The 20850-nt window shown below is 40.0% G+C and overlaps 1 protein-coding gene across 1 annotated transcript in view; it reads left to right on the forward strand.

Annotated features, from left to right (window-relative positions):
- Positions 1–2517: 2517 nt before the first annotated feature.
- The window catches only part of LOC140236126 (sodium- and chloride-dependent GABA transporter 2-like), a 57428-nt gene continuing 39095 nt past the window's right edge, over positions 2518–20850 (forward strand). The window contains 6 exon segments of the mRNA XM_072316102.1: positions 2518–2885; positions 8248–8434; positions 14912–15043; positions 15610–15714; positions 15717–15907; positions 15909–15916. Of these exon segments, the coding sequence (XP_072172203.1) occupies positions 2598–2885; positions 8248–8434; positions 14912–15043; positions 15610–15714; positions 15717–15907; positions 15909–15916 (911 nt within the window). The 5' untranslated portion in view covers positions 2518–2597.

The raw sequence follows: 20850 nt of genomic DNA on the forward strand, positions 1-20850 counted from the left end.
TTTTATGAAGAGTTAAAATTGATTATATAGTTGATTTCAACTGTAAATCTATGGCAGTCTGTGTGATAAGGAAATTTAAAATCGATTTTATCTTTTGATAAAACGGGGCCCTGGACAGGTTGCATATGGCAGTCATAGAGTTAATGCTATAATGTCCAAATGCATATGCTCAGTCTCTACTTGCTTGCCGTTTCCGTCGTATACTAGTAGAGTATCATGCGAGCATCCGTCGAACAGAGGTGGCGCTGTTCAATTTTCTTATGGCGAGTTGCTCGTCAAAGTCGGGGCAAAGGGCAGGTTTACTGCGTGCCATGACTTCGGACATTGCAAGAGTTCATTCATAATTGACAGTTTAACAGTCAGTATAGTGGACTCTGTGAAAACCTAGCTAGTTGCGTACACAATCTTTTATTTATCTATTAATCCATTTATTTATGTATTCTGAACTTTGTTGTTGTTTTATACCACGTTTACTCGTTGGCCAAACTGCATTCCAGGTGCGACAGCATACCTTTCATTGTATATTTCCGGAGCTTTGTTGAGAGCATCATTCAAACTGCTATTGGCACTTGGCGGCGTTGTTAGTGCTAGAGTTGTCGGTTAAACGTGCGGAATATAAGTGCACCTCGCCGAAAATTTCAAGTTTTCTTGGCTGTTTCCGTGCCCTTAGCGTCCTCTTATGCTGATGTCGTTCCACACCAGAAAGGATCATGTGCCGATATGAAATCCTGTCGAAAGTAGATGGCGCTGTTCCATAATAGCGAGTCGTGGGAAAGAGTTTTTATGTTAAATAATGACCGACTTCAGAGCAAAGTGCAGACGTCTGCGCCTTGATTCTTTATCATTATTGCAGAGGTGGTTAAAAACACAGAACTGGACTGCCCTTAAAAAGATCCGCGATTTGTTGTGTTGCCGTTGGCTGCGAATTTTGACGTGATTGTGTTCATAAATAGGATGCAAAACTGCACATGGCCGTTTACATTGGCATATCGGTTACTGATTTGCTCAAAATGAGAAGCAATGTAAGGGAGAAACTGAGGGTCACGAAAGGACAATACTACTGTGTATTGTACTTCGAAATAAAAGTAAATAAAAGGAGCAATATTGTACATTTTGAAGGAAAATTAAGCATAAAAATTAATGCTATAAGAAAAAATTGAAACTTTAAAGAGACAAAGAATGCCTATTATGAAAGTACAGTTTAGGCACTGCACATTTTACTTGGACATGGTTATCGTTTTTAAAATTAATAAGCCTTTAGCTGCCATCATAGCAAGTTGTCTTCATCGGCCGGCGCAGAATTATATTACCTTGTTTTAATCTTCGCTAACCTGGTCGTTATCTCTTATTTTCTTGTTTCATTGGATTCTCTTGTGATGAAAACGTAAGTGCTGAGTGCGCATTCGACAGCAGTTATACAATGCGACACTTTACTCTATACACCACGATAACAAAATCGTAATGTTCTCATCACATTTATTCTCGTGGAAAAAAAAAAAACGCTCGCCCGTCGTTTAGCAGCCTCTTTTCCCTCCCTTCTGCCCATGCTGTAATATTGATGGGTTCCCAAGCGTCTTTTCAACCCTTACAAGGAACGACGCGCTGAAGCAAACACGAACAATGGGTTAGAGAATAGATACTTCATTCTGCGGCCTCTTCCTTTTTCGGAAGGCAGCCATTGAAGGCAGCGTTGGGACTGCGGGGCTGCGCTCTACACTATACTGTACACCATACTAAGTGTCTTTTTGAAAGGTGTACATGCGCGTGGCCATTACAACAAGAGGAGGATTTCGTGTAATACAGCGCCGTCGTATAAACGCTATAGACATTGGAATCTTACACCAACTTCCCCGAAGCACCGGTTGAATCTTGCAAGCCATCCTGTTCAACGATCACCTCAATCTGAGACATAAATTTCCATGCTTGACCTTATGCTCATGATTACAGAACGGTTGTTTGCGAGGCCGAGGTACTGGTAAAAGGGTATAGGGGCCTACCTTATGACCTCCCGTTGTTTGTTGAAGATTAGAGATCTCAAGCTGCGCCTGAAACTTCGTGTCCACAGTAAAAAATTTTACCCACGGGTGCATGTTAAGCGCAGCCGTCATTTTTTATTGATTGAGATTGATGCGACGACAATGAATTTACAGAGCTATCAGTGAAGGCAAACCATGCACCCCTGGAGGGGTGTCCCTTGTCTCTCCCCGATGGGAAGCTGCTGCTGTTTGACTAAAATGTCAACACTGCATTGAGGACGTGCGTGAACAAAATCTCAAATAGAACTTCAAATGGATGTAAGTCCAAATGATCAGCGCAGCGTTATAAACTAGCTGAGCTACCTGTTTTATGAGGTATACGTGTAACATTCAAAAATTTTCGGAGCTGTATTACATATGACACAAAATAGCCTATACAGTTTGGTTCTTCGTCTGTTTTGGAACACGGCTTGAATCGCGTTCGTGTAGATGAGATATTGACGAACATCTGAAGTCGTGCTGGATATGAGGGAGCTGATCATACAGTCATTGATGTTGGGAGTTCATTGACCTTTGCATAGATCGTCGTGGCGAGTAAACAAACCCTCTTTCGATAGAACCATGTCACAGTCCGAAGCTTTGCTTCTCCTTCGCGGGCAGTATGCCATCCCGACCCCGACGGAATGGGAACGACCGCCTTCCAACACCAATCGCGGTTTCTTGGACTACGGGCGGGGCTCTCGGCCGGTGTCGGCGACCTCCTCCGACTTCAGCCGACAGTCGCAGTCGACATTTGCCGAGCCCCGTCGGGCCCCGTCAACGACCAGCGATGCCATGCGAGAGATCCGTTTGCCTGCAATGCCAATTTACGACGAACGAACAGCGAGAAAACCTATCGTCTCTAAGGCGGTGAGAGGTTTTTCTGTTAGGTCCATGATTGCACTTTGCTCTGTGCTCTATGAAGACTACGGTTGAAAACAGCCGTATGTTACCCCTTTTCTGTATAGCTTTTCACACGTGACCATGGTAAAGTCACTACGTTGAGGTTTTGTCAGCTTCGCGTCTTTTGCGCGAAAATTTAATTGCACAGAGTAGACTGATAAGATGTACTGTGGGCCAATTACTAATTTGCTGCGAGATTTTATGAATAGTTATACAGGAAATATGTCACGATATTATACATTCTTGCATTAATTTACGTCTTGCATTTCTCATGAATTTGTTTTGAAGATTTATGTTTTTTTTTCCACTCTCCATCACCCTTGCGGTATATGCAAATCTCCATTTAACTTTCATATTGATGTCATTATATCATTAGAATGTACACGAGCTGAAGTCATTATGACAACATATCTGTTGTAACGACGCCCTTTCTTTTTTTTTTTTCGTATTTTGTTTACAATCACACCTAAATTCATAACCCATGTTCCTGTGGATTCTCTTATCTCGGAATCAATCTGTTTAATGTTTAGACTTTAATACCCTTCTCCCTCCTCTGAAATACAAAAGAAAGGCCTACATGTAGCTGCGGGAAAAAAAAAAAGGATCACACCGCTCAGCGACCTTTGATTGTACACATTTTGGAAGTGAAATGAGACTTTACCATATCATAATATGAATATTATCGTTTTTTGTACATAATTGCTGCTGTAATACTATCATACTACCACTTATAACAGTAATGATAGTGATAGTACTAATCATCATTATCATTGTCACAATTTCCATGACGATGATGAGGATGATGAGGAGGTTAAGGATGACGAGAAATAAGAAAGCTCGACAAAGATTTCTCCTAACCTGCAGTCTGACGATCGCCCGTCAATGCTTGCAGCAAAACAGAGCGATAGCGAAGCACCCGAGATCGAGTTACAGTAACCATTTCGAAATGTAGAAACCGTGTTCCAACGATTTATGTGATTGCTCTCTCAAGGAAAGAAATGTTTGGTGTTTTGTTTGGGCATCATTAGGTCATAATAAATACTCGTCCCGAAGTTAGCGGGTGTCAACATTATGTTAACAAAGGTCGTTTTATCTGGTGTTTATTGAACCTCAAAATACACAGCTGATACATTTTTTTTTTTTTTTTTTTGGTGTTCTTTCCCCAAGTCATAGTTTCGTTACAACTGTCGTTCACAGTTAATCAGAGAGAGAGAGAAAAAAAAGCCGCTCAAACCTATGAACGCAAAACGAAAGATCGCACATTCAACACGTATAGTGACAATGTTTTGCGGGTCATCACTTGAGCAGCTGCGAGCGTCTTTTATGCATGTCGCCCTCTATAGACAATCATGCACACATCCAACTTAATTTCCAATTTCCTCGGCAAAAAAAAGAAAAAGAAAAAAAAAGAAAAGAAAGCAAAAGAACAAGAAAAGGGGAACAAAGCAGCAACAAGAGACAGAAAATGTTATGCTAATGTATTGTGCTCAACTCTTTGGCGTGTTTGCTCCATCAGAGGTACTGTAGCAGAAACAAATTAACGGGGGGAGTTGGAGACAAAAACACTATCATCGACGTGTGTTGTAATGTAATATGTGTGTGGGGGGGGGGGGGCGCTTGATAAAACTTTTCGACATCAGATTAGATTCAGGTTTTACCGGTGTATTCTCTGTTGTCTTTAATGGTAATTTGTTTTTGTATTTGTTTTCGTTGATTTCTTTTTTACGTTTGTCCACACAATGCGAAAATGCGCAAGATGAGTGCATTTTGTAGAATGCGATTTAGCCTATACCCATGACAAGATTGCACTTTTGTACAGAAAACAAAAGCGTACTAAATGAATTCCATCACTCGAAATTTTTCATTTTCATGAGAAAAGTAACATACTTATGGTAATAGCGTTTTAATAGAATTCTGAAACGTATGGCTTTATTTACTAGTATTGTATGCCTATGGGTATTAAACGAGTGTTTAGCATAGGACGAGACTATTAGAATAGGGCAGTGATCAAACCTGAAAAATTGGATACCTATAGGCATATCTGTACTGTAAGCCAAGACGTCAATGTCGCATTCTAGCGATAACAACTCACAAACGGGGTCAAAGCTTGATCTGAACGTGTGCTTTGAGTCAGACAGCAATAAAGAACTGTAAATTTCCATCAATCTGATTCCAACATGAAAAAAATAAAATGACAATAAAAACAGCCCTTTGGAATCTTGTCACGCCTATGTGAATTCTAACGACTTTACCGTCTCATTTCTTCCATCATGTATTTGCCTCGTGATAAGTTCTCACGTTTTCGACCCCCGCGATCCTTCAAAAATCGTGCGGGCACTAATGGATGAGGTTTTGTTGACTACTGTAGTTTGTTTCCAGAGCCTGAGTTACATACACCCCTCCCATTATTAGGTGGCCTTCCCAATTTTTCTCGTCCGCAAATGAAGGGGTATGGTTTATGGCGAGCATGCGCATTCACTCACATGGTGTGACACCCACACGTACCTCTGCATAGGGGTCTATACAATGTGTGTACATTGTACTAGTAACCATTGTAAGATTCTAAATTGAGGTCAGGCCAAATAGCTATTTATATAGGCGGGGCTACTCGAGTTGGGGGTACTTGGGGCGGTTCCTATCGCCATGATTGGCATCTGAACCGTATTTATGTAGAAATGCGCCATCGAGTGCGTCGTCGGACTCGGGATGAAACAGATGTGTAGGCTCCTGTGGTTTCTTAACCATTTTTAATCATAATACCCCCCCCCCAACTGCACTGAACTTTGTTTTTAGATGCATTAGATGTAAAAGAAGGATCGATCCCAGAAATAGTAAGCCCATAATAATATTCACTTTCGTCAGTGAAAGTCCATGGGGTGACAAAATTTCCAGGTGAAAATGATCAGACATTTTCAGAGACTCGGAATGTTTACGAAAAAGCTGAATCATTCGCTTTCGATGATTTACTGTAGAGATTCTCTTAGTTTTTAGCTCACCTGAGCCAAAGGCTCAAGGTGAGCCATTGCGATCGCCCTTCGTCCAGCGTCCGTTGTGCGTCGTGCGTCGTGCGTCGTGCGTCGTCCGTCGTCCGTAAACTTTTTACATTTTCATCTTCTTCTTGAAAGCCCCAACTCCGATTTTCATCAAACTTGGCAGGTAGCATCCCTAGGGGGTTAGGAACTCAATTTATTAAAATGGGCACCATGCCCCACCCAGGGGGCCCCCAGGGGGCCCAACACCCCCCCCCCCCCCCAAATTAAGGAATCTGTAAAAATCTTCTTCTCTAGAACCAGAAGTGATAGAGCTAAGTTAATACTATGAGTTAGTACATTGATGACTATAGTTTCAAGTTTGTTCATGGCAGAATCAGGGGTGCCCCCCTTGGGACCCAGGGGAGGGGGGTGGGGAGGGGTTCTAATGGGGCCTAAATTGTACATTTTCATCTTCTTCTTGAGAACCCCATGACCAATTTTCACCAAACTTGGCAGGTAGCATCCCTAGGGGGTTAGGATCTCAATTTGTTAAAATGGGCACCATGCCCCACCCAGGAGTGAGTGAGTACATTGATGACTGTAGTTTCAAGTTTGTTCATAGCAGATCCAGGGGTGCCCCTCTTGGGGGCGGGGTTGGGAAGGTCCAAATGGGGACCTGAATTGTACATTTTCATCTTCTTCCTTAAAACCTCATGATGGATTTTCGTCAAACTTGGCAGGTAGCATCCCTAGGGGGTCAGGATCTCAATTTATCAAAATGGGCACCATGCCCCACCCAGAGGGCCCCAGGGGGCCCCAATCCCCCCAAATTAAGGAATCTTAAAAAATTTGGGCCCTTATTGTACATTTTCATCTTCTACTTGAGAATGCCTGGTCAAATTTTAGTAGAGCTGTGAATGTTATTTAGATTAATGACTGCGTGAAAGGTGAACTTGCGATACTCAGGTGAGCGCTAGACCCGCGGGTCTCTCGTTTGCATAAGGGGTTTGTGTTGCATGTGAATGGTTTGTGAAAATAAATTGAAATTGAAATAAATAGAAATAAACTAAAAATTGATTTTGCAAAGGAAAAAAAACACACACAAAACCCCTGCCACCCCTCCCCGGCCAAAAAACAAACAAACAAACACACAAACAAACCACACAAACAAACCAAAAACCCAACAAACCAAACAAACGAACAGTTTTTGTTGACCATCTTAGTTACAGAAATTGCATTATTTCATATCGTAAAATGGAGAGCGATTGTCCGATTTATTGATTGTACATCTAGATGAAGCCGGGAGATAAAGCCTTCCCCCGACATCGACATCTCTTTCCAGGCTGGCGACCGCCTTGTCATCGACGACCGCCTTGTCATCATGACCACCGTAACATTCGTCGCTTTAGCTCTCTGAACCGCGAGGACATCCACGCACAATCGAGTACTGAGTACTGTATTGGCAATCGAATCCAGTGCGAGGCCTCTCGCGTGTCCTTGTCCGTGCTCGTAGACGGCGGCGAACAGCAGTTGAACAGTTCAACCGGTTGTCGTCTGCAAATTGTAAGGCGACACAGCAGATTAGAGCGCTGGCGGCGGGGTACCATGCAGGTACAACTCAGTCAGGTGGTAACACCAAGGAGGTACCATTACCTCCTTGGTAACACCAAGCGAAGGATTACGGGAAGCGACACCTCAACCGGTGTTTACCGTTATATTACTATTCATGCCATCATTACGCCTGTTTAGCTAGACAGTAATTGCGCGCGCGTAATCAAGTGTCACTACAGGCAAAGCAGTCGCTGATCACAGCTGCAGTTAGCAAGGGAGAACCCGCAGCTAGCTAGCAGACCAATCAATAACCCGTAAGCTCCCCCCATCCTATGAGCTAGCGCATGCAGCGGACGAGCTCCGAGACTCGAAGATAGCAACAGCTCTCATGTCCATTAGGATAGTGCTTCTGTGCATCCCACCTGCTTGACGACATCATCATACGTACCGCGTCTTTTGTCAGTCGTTTTTTGTGGTGTTTTTGTTTCCGCCCCTAAAATCCACCTGTAGGTGTTCGATTAAGTACCGTTGGTTGACTCCTCCCTCTTCGAGTCGTAACTAAAGACTAACTCGGAAGTCTCTGGTGTGGAGTTGGGTCTGACTATTGCACTTTGCAGTACTGTTCAACAAGGAGAGACAAATACTTCTTTCGGAACAGACGCAAATTTCAGCCTAACCCTGAAACGAATATTAACACACTCTGGATTTTATACGCGAGTAACTTTGTCTATGCATCAGTCAGAATGAACGGACAGGACAACACAAATTTTTCAGGATCTACTTCTGATATCACTCCTTCCCCACAGAAAGATGATCCGACGGCCAACGGCGCCGCTGTCAAGGGCAAGGGAAAGGACGGGTCTCGCTCCGGCGAGCTGAAGAGTAGAGGCACGTGGACCAACAAACTTGACTTCGTTCTCGCCCTTATCGGATTCTCCGTCGGCTTGGGAAATGTCTGGAGGTTCCCTTACCTGTGCTACAAAAATGGAGGAGGTAATTACGATAAACAGACTTTCCATTTATGTACAAGTTAACAGTCCGTTTTCAGTTGATAGAACCGGACGTTACTAGCAACAAAGGGAAAGTATTAACGCGTTAGAAGTAGGCCCAACGTTAGAAATTTACACTAACGTTAGAAAATAGAATCTAACGTTACACCTTAGCACTGACTTGGTATGGAGTACTGCTAGATTTTCTATCCTTGGATAACTTAACAATAGGCCTACTCCATATCAAGTTAGGGTTAAGGTGTAACGTTAGATTCTATTTTCTAGTGTAAATTTTCTACTTTTTACACTACCGTTAATGGCGTTATTGCATTACAGTGAACCAGATGGGTGTGTTCCCTGCAAATGATACAGATCTAACGTTACACGTACAGAGACTGCAGTGATACAGTCATGTGCTATCCAGCCATGAAATATTTCAGTCTCAGAGATGTCCCAACATGTAAATAGTTTTCACAACTATAAATTCCAATCAATCATACACTTTGCAGTTCATCATATTAATATAATGTCTAGGACCTACTTTTCTTCTCTGTAAAGTGTAAATCCAACAAGTTGACAGCCTCTAGATTCTATTTTTACTGCTTTATAGGCCTACTGGTATACTATTATAATGTTGGGCTCTATTTCATTGGATTCATCTTCCAAATTGTGAGCAGAAAATGGTCAGTTGTTTGACTTGTTTGTAAGGCAAGGTTAAGTTTTGGGGAAAGGATCTACATGCACGTGTCTGGGTGGTTAGGCTCCAAAACCAGTGTTCCCCATGTTCAAATAATATCACCAGAACCACTATTTTGGTTGAGTAATTTGTGATGGATTGAGATTATGTGACTATGGAAAGAAAAGCCAGTCACCGCCAGCATCAGATCATTCAGAATAGGGTCTACTGTGATACAAGAATGATGAAACCAAAGTGCTCGGTTTAAACTATAGCAAAAGATATTAATGTCAAGATCAACCACATGTCTGTATTTTTTTTTTCTCTGTTAAAATGCCAACGTGATAACTGATGTTGGTATCTGAATAGGAGTCTATGCATTGTTAGTGATTTTAAGATGCTAGTTAAGTTGATGTCAAGGTTGTTTTGTACATGTACATGTATAGGGTCTTGAATAATGATGTACATTCTGTTACCAGTACACAGGGTATAACTGACAGTTTCTGAAAATGATTTTGACATTAATTTCATGCAACTTTTAGATTTTCTTCAAAGCGATTACTTGTAAACATTAGTTGAAAGTTGAGGAATCAGAAAGATCATTTAAAACCACATGTCTAGTGCACTTGCTGCAGGAATAACCCAAGATCAAATACTACTAGGCCGTGAATACTACCTTGCATTTCAAACAAATTATGTTGATGAAATTTTAATCATAATGCAGGAAAAATGAACAGTGTAAATCAAAGTGCACTTGACAGGTTGTAGGTAACTTAATAATTTCATGAAATGTTTGATGCACTTCAGTCAATTCTTTTTGTTTACAAAAACCATGTTGAAACAAAGCAATGTTTCTACACTCTACAGGAATAGGCCCTATACAGTCTTTATTGAATGTATACATATTAAGATTAAAGATTTCAAAACCAATATCTTGACTGATGTACAAGTGTCCATACAAGTTTGCAGCTTTAGTGCAGGTGGGATGTGTATTATAAAAAGCAACTTATTTTTTTTCTTTCTCTCTCTCTCTCTTCATTATGTAAAATTTGCAGGCTACACCAGTAACAGGAAGGATATTGTATTAGCTTTCCATATAAGAAACTGTGATTTTTTTCCCATTTTTTAAAATTTTTTTTATTTGGATGTATTATGTTCTAACATTTATTGAACCTGGCCAAGTAGATTACCACATGTCAATCTATCTGTAAAGGAACACTTGTCAATGATACATCCGGCTGATAAGCAAGTGCATGCTTGTTTGTCCTACAGACGTACTTCAGCCATACTACATTGTACATCTCCCTCCCCCCTCCCCCCCCCCCAAAAAAAAAAAAAAAATGAAATCCGATAGATAAACATCATAATTAGTAACATGAAATCTGATGGAGCTCGTATGTAAATGTAACATCGCAGGACAAAGGGCAACACAGAATGATTTAAATTGTTTTTTCCCCTCTCACATTTGGTCATAGTTTACTCTTTTTAAAAGGGGTCTCTGGTAAGGGTCTCTGAATTATTTAACAGTATTAATATCTTTCTGTATTATATTTAAAAGAACAGATGAGTCATGTCATAGCACAGACAGTATCATGCTCAGATATGAAACCATTGTAATAGATGTGTTGTCAAGCATGCCTTGCTCAGCTGAAAATAGCCCAGTGTGAATAAGCCAGTTTGGGGTTCCACTTTGAGCATGAGCAGAAAAAGGTCATTTGTACCAGTAGAGCATGTTGGTTTTTAAATTCACTGAGATAAGCATCTGTGATGCAATGAATATTCAAGTAATCCTTGTATTAAAGTGGTGCTTGCCATCACATCCACCTGGCAGCAAAAGCAGTATTTGGCAATATCAATAGAAGAAGATTGTCATTACATTTAATGCAAAATAAATGGATGCTTTCCGAAGTGTCAATTGATGGATCATTCTGATCACCTGGTCTAGGCGAGTATATCCTTTGTTTGAATATGACTGATGAATACATGAATTGTTACATAGTACGTTGGGCAAGCTAATGCGTTCTGTTGTTTGAAGACTAGTGGAGTGCCTAATCAACTGAGAAAGAAGAAGGGTCATTTGTACCCATCTCTACATGAGCTAACCCGAACTGGCTTATTGGTTCAAAACTGAAAAAAGGATTTTGTGTGTGTGTGTGTGGGGGGGGGGGGGGGGGGTAAGTAATACCCTACCATCGTATGAAATTTAACTGATGCCTAAAGACACAGACACAGACTTCACACATTTGATCATGAATATTTGTCTGAAAGTAATGGATTTTATTGAGATTCTTATCATTAAAATCTCTCAAAAGAGACATAACATGACATTCTCAAAAAGGATGGAAAATATAAAGGCAAGATTTCATTTAAGATGTAATTTTCTTAATATTGAATCATGTATTACCCAACATTGTCACCAAATTCTACTTACGGGTATTTTCGTTGTTTTGCAAGAAATTTCCCGCTTTGAAAGATGTTGCTACCCCGAGCCTGTCAAGATTTTAAATGCAACCTCGAAATTTAAGGACTAAGGCAATTACTGAGGAACTCGGTGAAACAAAACCCATAGTCAAACATAAATGCAAGTGCTGTTACAAAAAACCATGCAATAGTCGCAGTACAATCAGTGCTTTGTTACTGCACTGACTGCAAGCAGATGTGTTGCATTAGATTTCCATTGTGATTTAAATAAGTATGTCTGAAAGGGTTAAAAAGACCCCACCAAATTTGCATCACAAGAGTAGGTAGGGTGGAACCACTGCAGAAGACTGAGGGGTTCTTTGATGAGAGTAAATATTGACAGGGGTTTTTAGATAAATAGGCACTGGCACTGATCAGCTCCAAGGACAAGTACTAACAGCAGTACCTAGATGCCAGGTTTTTGAAAGGCAGCCTATTATGTCATGACACAAAAGCTCGCTGAAGTTGGAAAGGGAATTTGGGGGACAACAACGAATGAAATGAAGAGGGGTGTAATTGTTAAAGTTGGGGAGGGGAATAGAAAATCTGTTTAATCAGTGGGCGTGGCTGCATATTTAATAGTTACCAAGTGGAGATACAATTCTGCCCCATCTCCACCCCCCCCCCCCCAAAAAAAAAAAGAATAGTAAGTTTTTCCTAGTTAATCAAATTGTTTCAGTTGTTCGTGGGCCTTTTAGCATCCAAGCAGTCAGTGTACTATTTTCCTTCAAGGTGACCCCAAAGTCTGCTGCCCCAGATTTGCTGTGCCATTGATTAATAGGTAGTGAATCTTTTCCTCTAATTGAGCAAGGTCACTGTCAAATTCACTGTTATCCTATATCGTAGTAAACTGTATGTGCCCTCTACCCCAAGCCCTTGTCTCCTTTTTGTGTATATGTATGTCCTTTGTATGGAGTTGCATTGAAGGTGCACTGAACATTTTTTTTAACTGTTACAAGTTAGAGGGTGATCTGTAACATAGGTATTAACCCTTTGAAGACTAGTCCCAAGTATTCTCGGGGCTCGGGTGAATGGGAAATGTGAGTTAAAATAGGAAAATCAGTCCTTCTTTGATGGGTCAAGGAAACCTGTGAAATAGGCCAGGATCTTATGCCTTCAACTTGTACACGTGTATGTCATCAGGAACAGAAGGCAAAAACTGTCTACCTTTGTGCACTACTTCATTCATTAACTCTTCAAGTCATATTCTCATCTTCTCATTCAGTTGGCCGCTTTGAATTTCACTGCATATCTTTTATTCAGAAAGATTATAGGAACTTGTTCAATTCATAAAATCTGCAAACCTGCAAAGGAAAAAAAAAATCAAATTTACAAAAGTTTGTCACTTAAAAAGAAATAGGAATCTTCCAAAATATTTTCCAATTTGATAATTTAAAGTTTAGCAATTTGTGAGACTTTTGACAATTCTTCAAATGAAAAAGCTTGCAATATGAATGCCAAAGGGCCCAAATGAAATGAAACACTATAAGTAAATTTGATAATGAAGATCTGTATGCTGCACCAGATCGCACTTAATCATGAATTCTGAGACTTGAGAGGAAAAATGATGGAGGAAATCAAATGCAGCTTCAATTTTGAAACTAGTAACAATTGTATCTGATGTGTGTACAAAAAAAAAAACTAGAAAATTACCAGTTAATAAGAGTCATATATATATATATTGCCTTGGTGTTTGCACTGCAAAACTTTTGTTGCAAGATCTCTTTAGGTATTTGATGAATTCATGAAAGTCACTGAATAACCCTGAAGTCACCCCCAGTGAGATTGCATTATGCTTAGAGGGGAAGATAAAGGTTTTCTTTCTATTTCTTAATGAGGTCAAATGTTGCACTTCACTGCATCTCTGCAACAGTGAAATGGTCCCAATCTCTGCAACATTGGGGAAAGAGAGAAATAAAAACGTGAAAGGTATCCATTTTTGTCGAATGGTATAAATTTCTATCAAGAAGCTCTCGTATGTTTTTCTGTACAATTTCCAAGTTGATACAGTTTATTATGCTGAGTTATAGCAATTAAGATCAGAGAGACAAGTCACATCTTCAAGAACTTGCAGTTGTGTCCTTCGTTGTCAACATATAGTTCAAATAACTGTTTATTATGCAATACCCTTTATCAAAATAGTTTAAGAAGTAGAACTGATAAGGCATCTATAGCAGACACAGATGTAGATTAAGAATATCTCCAAAACCAATGCGTTGATACTATAAAGAAAGTAGTTCAGTACCCACTTCTCACTGCAAAAGATGGTTACCTCTTGATTAAGATATGTGGGAAGAGTGTACGTGTAAGTCCCAGAACCTTGTCATTGGATCTCACCTCTTGAGACTGCCTCCTAAACGATCACTCTTATATTTCAGTGAGAATGCAAGCAAGGTGGAAGACCAGGCTTCCACAATGATTAGCCCGCAATAGATGCAAGCGCAATATGCACACAGCCACCTCAGCTACCACCGCTACAGAAACAGAATCTTTAGGGGTTTTGTTGCTGTACATGCATGCTTATATGCATGCTGTCAAGCAATAGAAGATTGTATCGCGTATCCCCTGTATCACCCCGTGTGAAGATTGATTCTATTTCAACAGTAAGAATGGGGTCATGCGCTGGGTTCATCTGTTATGACCATACTTATAACTTGACCTAGTCAGGGATGCTTCAGTGTCTAATTCAATTTCCTTCAGGAAAGCCCTTTGTAATGTGCACCTGACACTTGTACTTTTCTGTTAAGCCATCTGTATAAGATGTAGCTATATGAGGTACCTGAATATAGCACTAACTTGGATATAGATGTGATGTCTCTGTGTGGGATCAGCGTGGGTGTGGGTCTTTTTGTAGGTTTAAAAAATTTTCTTCAATTGACCCATACCTTGTGATCCCGACATTAGTTGCATTACTTCCACTGTAGCATGTGTGAAATGAATTATAGCCTCCATTCCGGATGGTCAATGAGAGTGAAGGATACATAAAACACATGTGTTTCTCACCTACCGTACGTATGACCTCAAAACAAGTCATCTTGGCATCCAAGGTCAAAAGTTAGTTCTTTATGTATAATTTTTGTGTTGTGTTTTTATTTTGGTCATTTTCCAGCATAATGACAAGTTATAAGATTAAATATCCATGAAAAATGCAGGTATACTATGAATATTTTTTTCCTTCTACATTTATTTGAAGCATTGGAAAATATTTTTACCAGCAGGGTGGTACAACAGAAGGCCCCTCGTACATCAAGGGGAAAAAATGACCCCAGTCAAATATGAATAATTCCTTTAAAAATTAAAATCTCTATCTCTGTCTCTCTCTGTATTTATTTGGACTTATTTTAGGTGCATTCTTGATTCCGTATTTCATCTGCCTCTTCATCGCCGGCATCCCTCTCCTGATTCTTGAGATCGGTCTCGGCCAGTACACCAACCAGGGTGGGATCACAGCATGGGGCATCAGTCCCATATTCAGAGGTGAGTGTGACACAGACCCCAACCAGTAGTTAGTTTGCAGGCACAAACCCTTGTTGGTCGTAAAGGAGTCTGCGCCAAGACTGCTATATGCACCACTTCGGCCCTGTGTTGTAGCTTCTCCCTTTGGGAGAGGCTGCAGTGCAGTGATGCGTGTATTAGTCTTGGCTCATGCAGACTCCTAATACGACCAACAAGGGTTTGTGCCTGCAAACTAACCAGTAGTAGGCTGTAATCTTTGCCTACAGCCCCCCCCCCCCCAACTTAGACGCACTTGATGCCTTTGATCTGTAGGTATATGATGATTTATATATTATGCACCTGTGTGTACATGATTATGTGAAGAAATTAGCCATTCAGAGAATTGCTTCAAAGCCAAAGATGTGTTAACTAGAAGCAATGAACTGTTATAGGACTCCAAAAAGCCAAATTTTGCTCGGTTGGATACCTGTGTAGGTTGTCATTTAGTTGTCCTGCAGTTCATCAACTGGACACATCTCCTACACGTGTGCGATGCAATGATGCAATGTTGATTAAACAATCTTGTTTGGATGCTGTCCCATCCTCAGGTATTGGCATTGCCAGTGTGGTCATCCTGCTCTTCCTGAACACCTACTACATCATCATCATGGCCTGGGCGCTGTACTACATGTTCATGTCCTTCACCTCCGTGCTGCCTGGTCCCACTGCAACAACATCTGGAACACGCCCTGCTGCTTTGTTCCAGGCACTAATGCAGCTAACGAGACTGCGGAGGCCGTTACAACAACTATCGCACCCACCACCGTCACTCCCTTAGACGTCGAAGTTACACAGATGAGCAGCGTGAACTGTACCAATGAGACCATCAAAACGGCCACTGTGGAGTTTTTGGGAGTAAGTCCTGATCGATTTCTAGATGTTGTATACCCATCAGCAGCTTCCAACAAACTATCTTTAAGACTGGGAGAGGCAAATGAGTGGAATTACAGATTTAAAACACAACACTACCCACAACTGATTCTCTATCAAGGTCTCTTCCATGTTCGTTAAAATCATCTTGTTTTATTATTTCTTTGGAGAATCAGTGAAAAGGGATGCGGAAAAAGTAATGCGAGATGTGAAACTGTGATTACAGGAAATACCGTACAAATCTCTAACCATAAGTTAGTCTGACAGAAACCAAGAACAAGTCTGCTGGAGAACTGTTAATCACTTTTTGTAAACCATGTGTGCACTGTGGAGGAGGTGCTTGAGTATGCTTTGATAACATTTAGGTAGTTCGCCAATAGTGAAGTGTACTTTATCTGGCACAATAGGTGCTGCGGGCTATTACATCAGCTGTCAGCATGTGTTTTAATATCCTCAGATGAGCAAAAACAGCGAGGAAAATCCAGTGATCTTCAAACCCACTACAGCCTCAACAGACTGATATTATGCTAACCCTGTATTTTTCATTTGAACAAGTCCCTATAGCAATATTTTTTCCTTGAAAATGTGTTCAACAATCTTTTTGGTGAGATTTTGTTATACATACATGCAACACTGTACAGAAGTGTTATTTCTCAGACTGTCTACCTGCAGAGGTTTCTAATTGACATTAATTTTCTTATTTTCAGAAAAAATAATTACTCTCCACCACAAAATATAACTGAAAGTACACCTGAGCTTTATAATTCTACATTTTCCAACCTACCAGCAACGGGGTCCAAAGATTTGCTCTCGAACTGACATTTCTGATAGGCAGGACTTTATGATTTATTTTATAGAATTACCATGTTTTCAAGGACCTAATAGAAGAATACTTGCTGGTATTTTACAAGCAAAAGTGATTTAGTATTTGTCCCAATAAATGAATATATCTGCCAAATTCTCACAAATTTGCATATTAAATACTGCCACCACAGTAAAGTGCATTACATTGTATGAGGGTTGCACATCTTCATAAAATCTACAATATCTGTTTTGAATCTGAGACTCTTGTTTTGATAGTTATAGTCACATTGGTCAGTCAATGTTTTTACTGTGGAGTCAGCTTTTAACAAAGTTTGAGCCCCATTGTGGGTATCGTGCTTCAAACGATAAGTTATTATAGTATAAATTACCCACCAGCCTCGATCTTCTGTTTGGGCCAGGAAGTAAGGCGCCAAGTGTTCATGAAGTTCGGATCATTTTCTCTCACTCGCGATCGGCCCGTCACACACTATATGCACACACACACACACACACACACACACACACACACGACACTGCATAGTTGTGCCCAGATGGATATGAAGTAACAACTTAATGACAAGCAAACTAATCGTCCAATGAGAGACAGATGTCTTTCTTTGTTCATGATACACATGCACCTTGATTTAAAGTTAGGACGTATTACTGGGTTGATGTAGACATTGTAGACATGGCATTTTCATATCATTGTGTATTAGATAGAAGGCTCTTCTCAATGCTTACTTCATTAGAAATATTTGTACTGCATCAATGATGTATGTAGTCAGGCAAATCTTGACAGGTTTTAATGTTGAAATCAAGATCATTTTGCGGTTACAAATAGTACAAGTGTGACTTGGAATTGGATGTTTGGTGTCCCCCCCCCCCCTTCCCCATGGAACAAATATTTAGCCTTAAACAATGACAGGAACGCCAATTTAGATCATGCATGTACATCTGGCCTGAATGTTTTCTTTTCTCTCCCCCCCCCCCCCCCCCCCCCCCCGCAATAATACTGATCATTTTCACTGATTTCAAAATGAGATCATTGGTCATAGGGCGACCAATAGCTTTGAACCAATTTTAATGTCATGGACTCATGTCTTCCTGCCACAATATTGGACTCATTTGAATTCACACACAGCTGTGTGATGATGGCCTCCTAACTTAGTGATTTTGAAACCAACCCATGATCCCGACATCCTAGATGAAAATTTCTGACCAACAGCAGAAATGGGTTGATTGTTTGTTGCAAAACTGTTGACAGTATGTTGACAAGGTCATGGCACTGGTTTCTCATTCCGCTTATCAACTGATTGTTTTAGTGGCATAATATGCCATTTGTGAGCAACTCATATCTAAACCAGGATTTTTGTCACATATTGGTAAATTATATGTAAAGTGCTCTATAGTGTTGGAAGAAAGAGCATAAAACAGTGTAAAATGATAATTCCCTAGTCCTGCTTCCTTTGCAGTCAATCAATTTTTGAAAGTTTTGTTGCAAACTCTGGATATTGTTTGATGCTGAAAATCTTGCCAGCAAAATTTATCTTGGAAATAATGTTTAATGCTCAAAAATACCATAAGCAAATTGAATGCTGAACCAGCATAATACATCAGAATGCCTATCAAGTATTGATAAAGATATTTTTATCTGATACTTTAATAGCAGGATACACTGCATTTAATATATTTTAACCAAATGAAATTTATTGTTTCACCAGAAATTTGATTCTCTGCCATGACCTTTGAATGCTTAAAATTTTTGTAAGCCTTCATCTCCAGGCATTAAATCTGCACTCCCCTATAAAGAAAGTGGAAAAGCAGCTGTTGTGATTGTTATCTTGTGTTTAACAAAGAAAGCAATTTCAAATGCTCGCACCAAGTTATCCACTAGATCTTGGCTGATACAAATGGGAAATTAGCTGATACCAGATATTGTAGAAATAATTTTCTGTATGCACATGTTCTACGGCATCATTCAAGCCAAATGTGCAGTTTGACACATCAAAAAATGATTACAACTCCTAATTCTCTTGGCCTTTGTTTGATAAGCAGGACATGTGTACTTGATGCTCCATGATTGTTTTATAGTTGTTAGGTTTGTGTGTGTTTGCTGTTGTTGAAACCAGTCAAGTCCATTGGCCTTTGTAAACTCATACTGCAACAATTTGCTTTTAATTCTTGACTTTCGTCTGCATGATAAGTGTAGTCTGCATTGTTAAGGTCAGTTTACTGTCATGAAAGATATTACATTTTAACTTTTGATATAGAACAGACAGTTTTATGTTTGTATGAAAGATAACACTATAAAAACTTACTTGTAAAGTTTATTTGTGAAAGGAATAATTCACCATCTTTTGTATGTCATTCATGATCCCTCTGCCCAAATTCTCTGCATGATAGTGGTTACTAGAGGTGCAAATTGACTGGAAGGCATTGTTTCAAATTCATGACATGATTGTTAATGTCAGTTGGAAATTATTCATACCCTAGGTTGATCAGCTTTTACAAGCCCTCCCAGACTCAATTATGCGATATGCACATACTAGTATACAATCACTGTCTCGTCAGCTTTCTGGTGTGACATACTGACCAGGATGTTTATGAATTAACCATTACATGTACATGTGGTTGACCTAAATGACAGTTGGAAGTTCTGCCAGTTGTTGATGGGTGCTACGCTCTTGTATCCACCAATGAAATATCTTTCAGCTTGCTCATTGCTAGATAGGTTCTGATAAATGATGAAGGGCATTATACAGTCTAAATGCTGTTACTGGATACAAGTGTACCTACAATTGTAGATTGGGACACCAGAAGACCACATCCTGTCGCCAAAGGCTAGGGGATGTGAATCAGTTAATGACCTTGTACACAGGAAAATTAAGTAGATTATGCCTTAACCCTCCAAGTCCCTTCCTCCCAGCGCCTGGAATAGCAACCATTATGCCCTACTGAGATTGCAATTACTAGGTATTGATAGTGTTGAAATCATAAACCATGGCATAATAGTTGTCCACAAATGATATGAAATTCCACCCATTGAGATAGTCTACTCAAATGTATACACGTTTGTAGACTTGACCATTAACAACAACATAGTGAGTGGATACATATCTCTTACACACACACACTGCACACACACACACACACACACACACACACGGAAAAGAACATTCTTTTTCTTGACCCACTGTAGTGGGTAAAGAAAAGTTATTCTTTTACTACTGTATTGCTTAATTTGTAGTGCTCAGTTATGCTACAAAAATTAAGAAAATTATAGGAGGGACAAGTGATATGTGCTGAGGCATGTTCTTGACATCCATCTGCTGATTGTGTATGCTTGCATGGGTTTGCATTATATAGTGAATGCCCTTAGAATGTGTGAAAGTGTACAGTTTCTCATTCCTGTAGTAACTCTAATCTTTGAATTCCTTATCTGTTTTATTGCCCAACTCAAATGATGTGAATATCCTGTATTGTGCTTAACATTTCCCCTCCATTGATTGGGGATGGGGGAGCAGTTTATTTTTGAAACGTGTAATGCTAATTGCCATTGGCTTGGTAGCAGACAACTTTTGTCTGAAATACAAGTAAGACAACATACCTTCAACATCTGCTGTTTCAAATATTTTTGCTATAACCATAGTGTACGTGCCAAAGTCAGTTGCATGCATGGCATTCCAATTTAAAGCATTTGCTCGTCTCCTTTGCTGAATGAAGTGACAAAATTTACACTGTAAAAGCACTCATCAATGAGAGTGAAAAGGTTAGAATGCCAATCATCCAAGCCCAAGTTTTTTGTTGGCTGCAAAGGCAACAATAAGTGATAAGATAGAATATTACAATGTAGGCGTTTTCACATCAGCCCGATGTTTCGAAATAGCGCGCTATTTTCTGACTTGGGAAATTAACCCGATCACGAAATAGCGTGCTATTTGATAATGTGAATACAAATTAGCACGCTAATTGATTGAGAAAATTTCTCGAGTCCAACTCGGGAAATTTCCAAAATACGTAGCAGGATGATTAATGCGTACTATCGCTCTATTTGATAATGTTCGGGCTGATGTGAATGGGAAGTGAAATAGCGCGCTAATTTTGCGATCACGAAA

Source organism: Diadema setosum, chromosome 1 (genome assembly GCF_964275005.1).
Source record: "Diadema setosum chromosome 1, eeDiaSeto1, whole genome shotgun sequence".
NCBI lineage: Eukaryota > Metazoa > Echinodermata > Echinoidea > Diadematoida > Diadematidae > Diadema > Diadema setosum.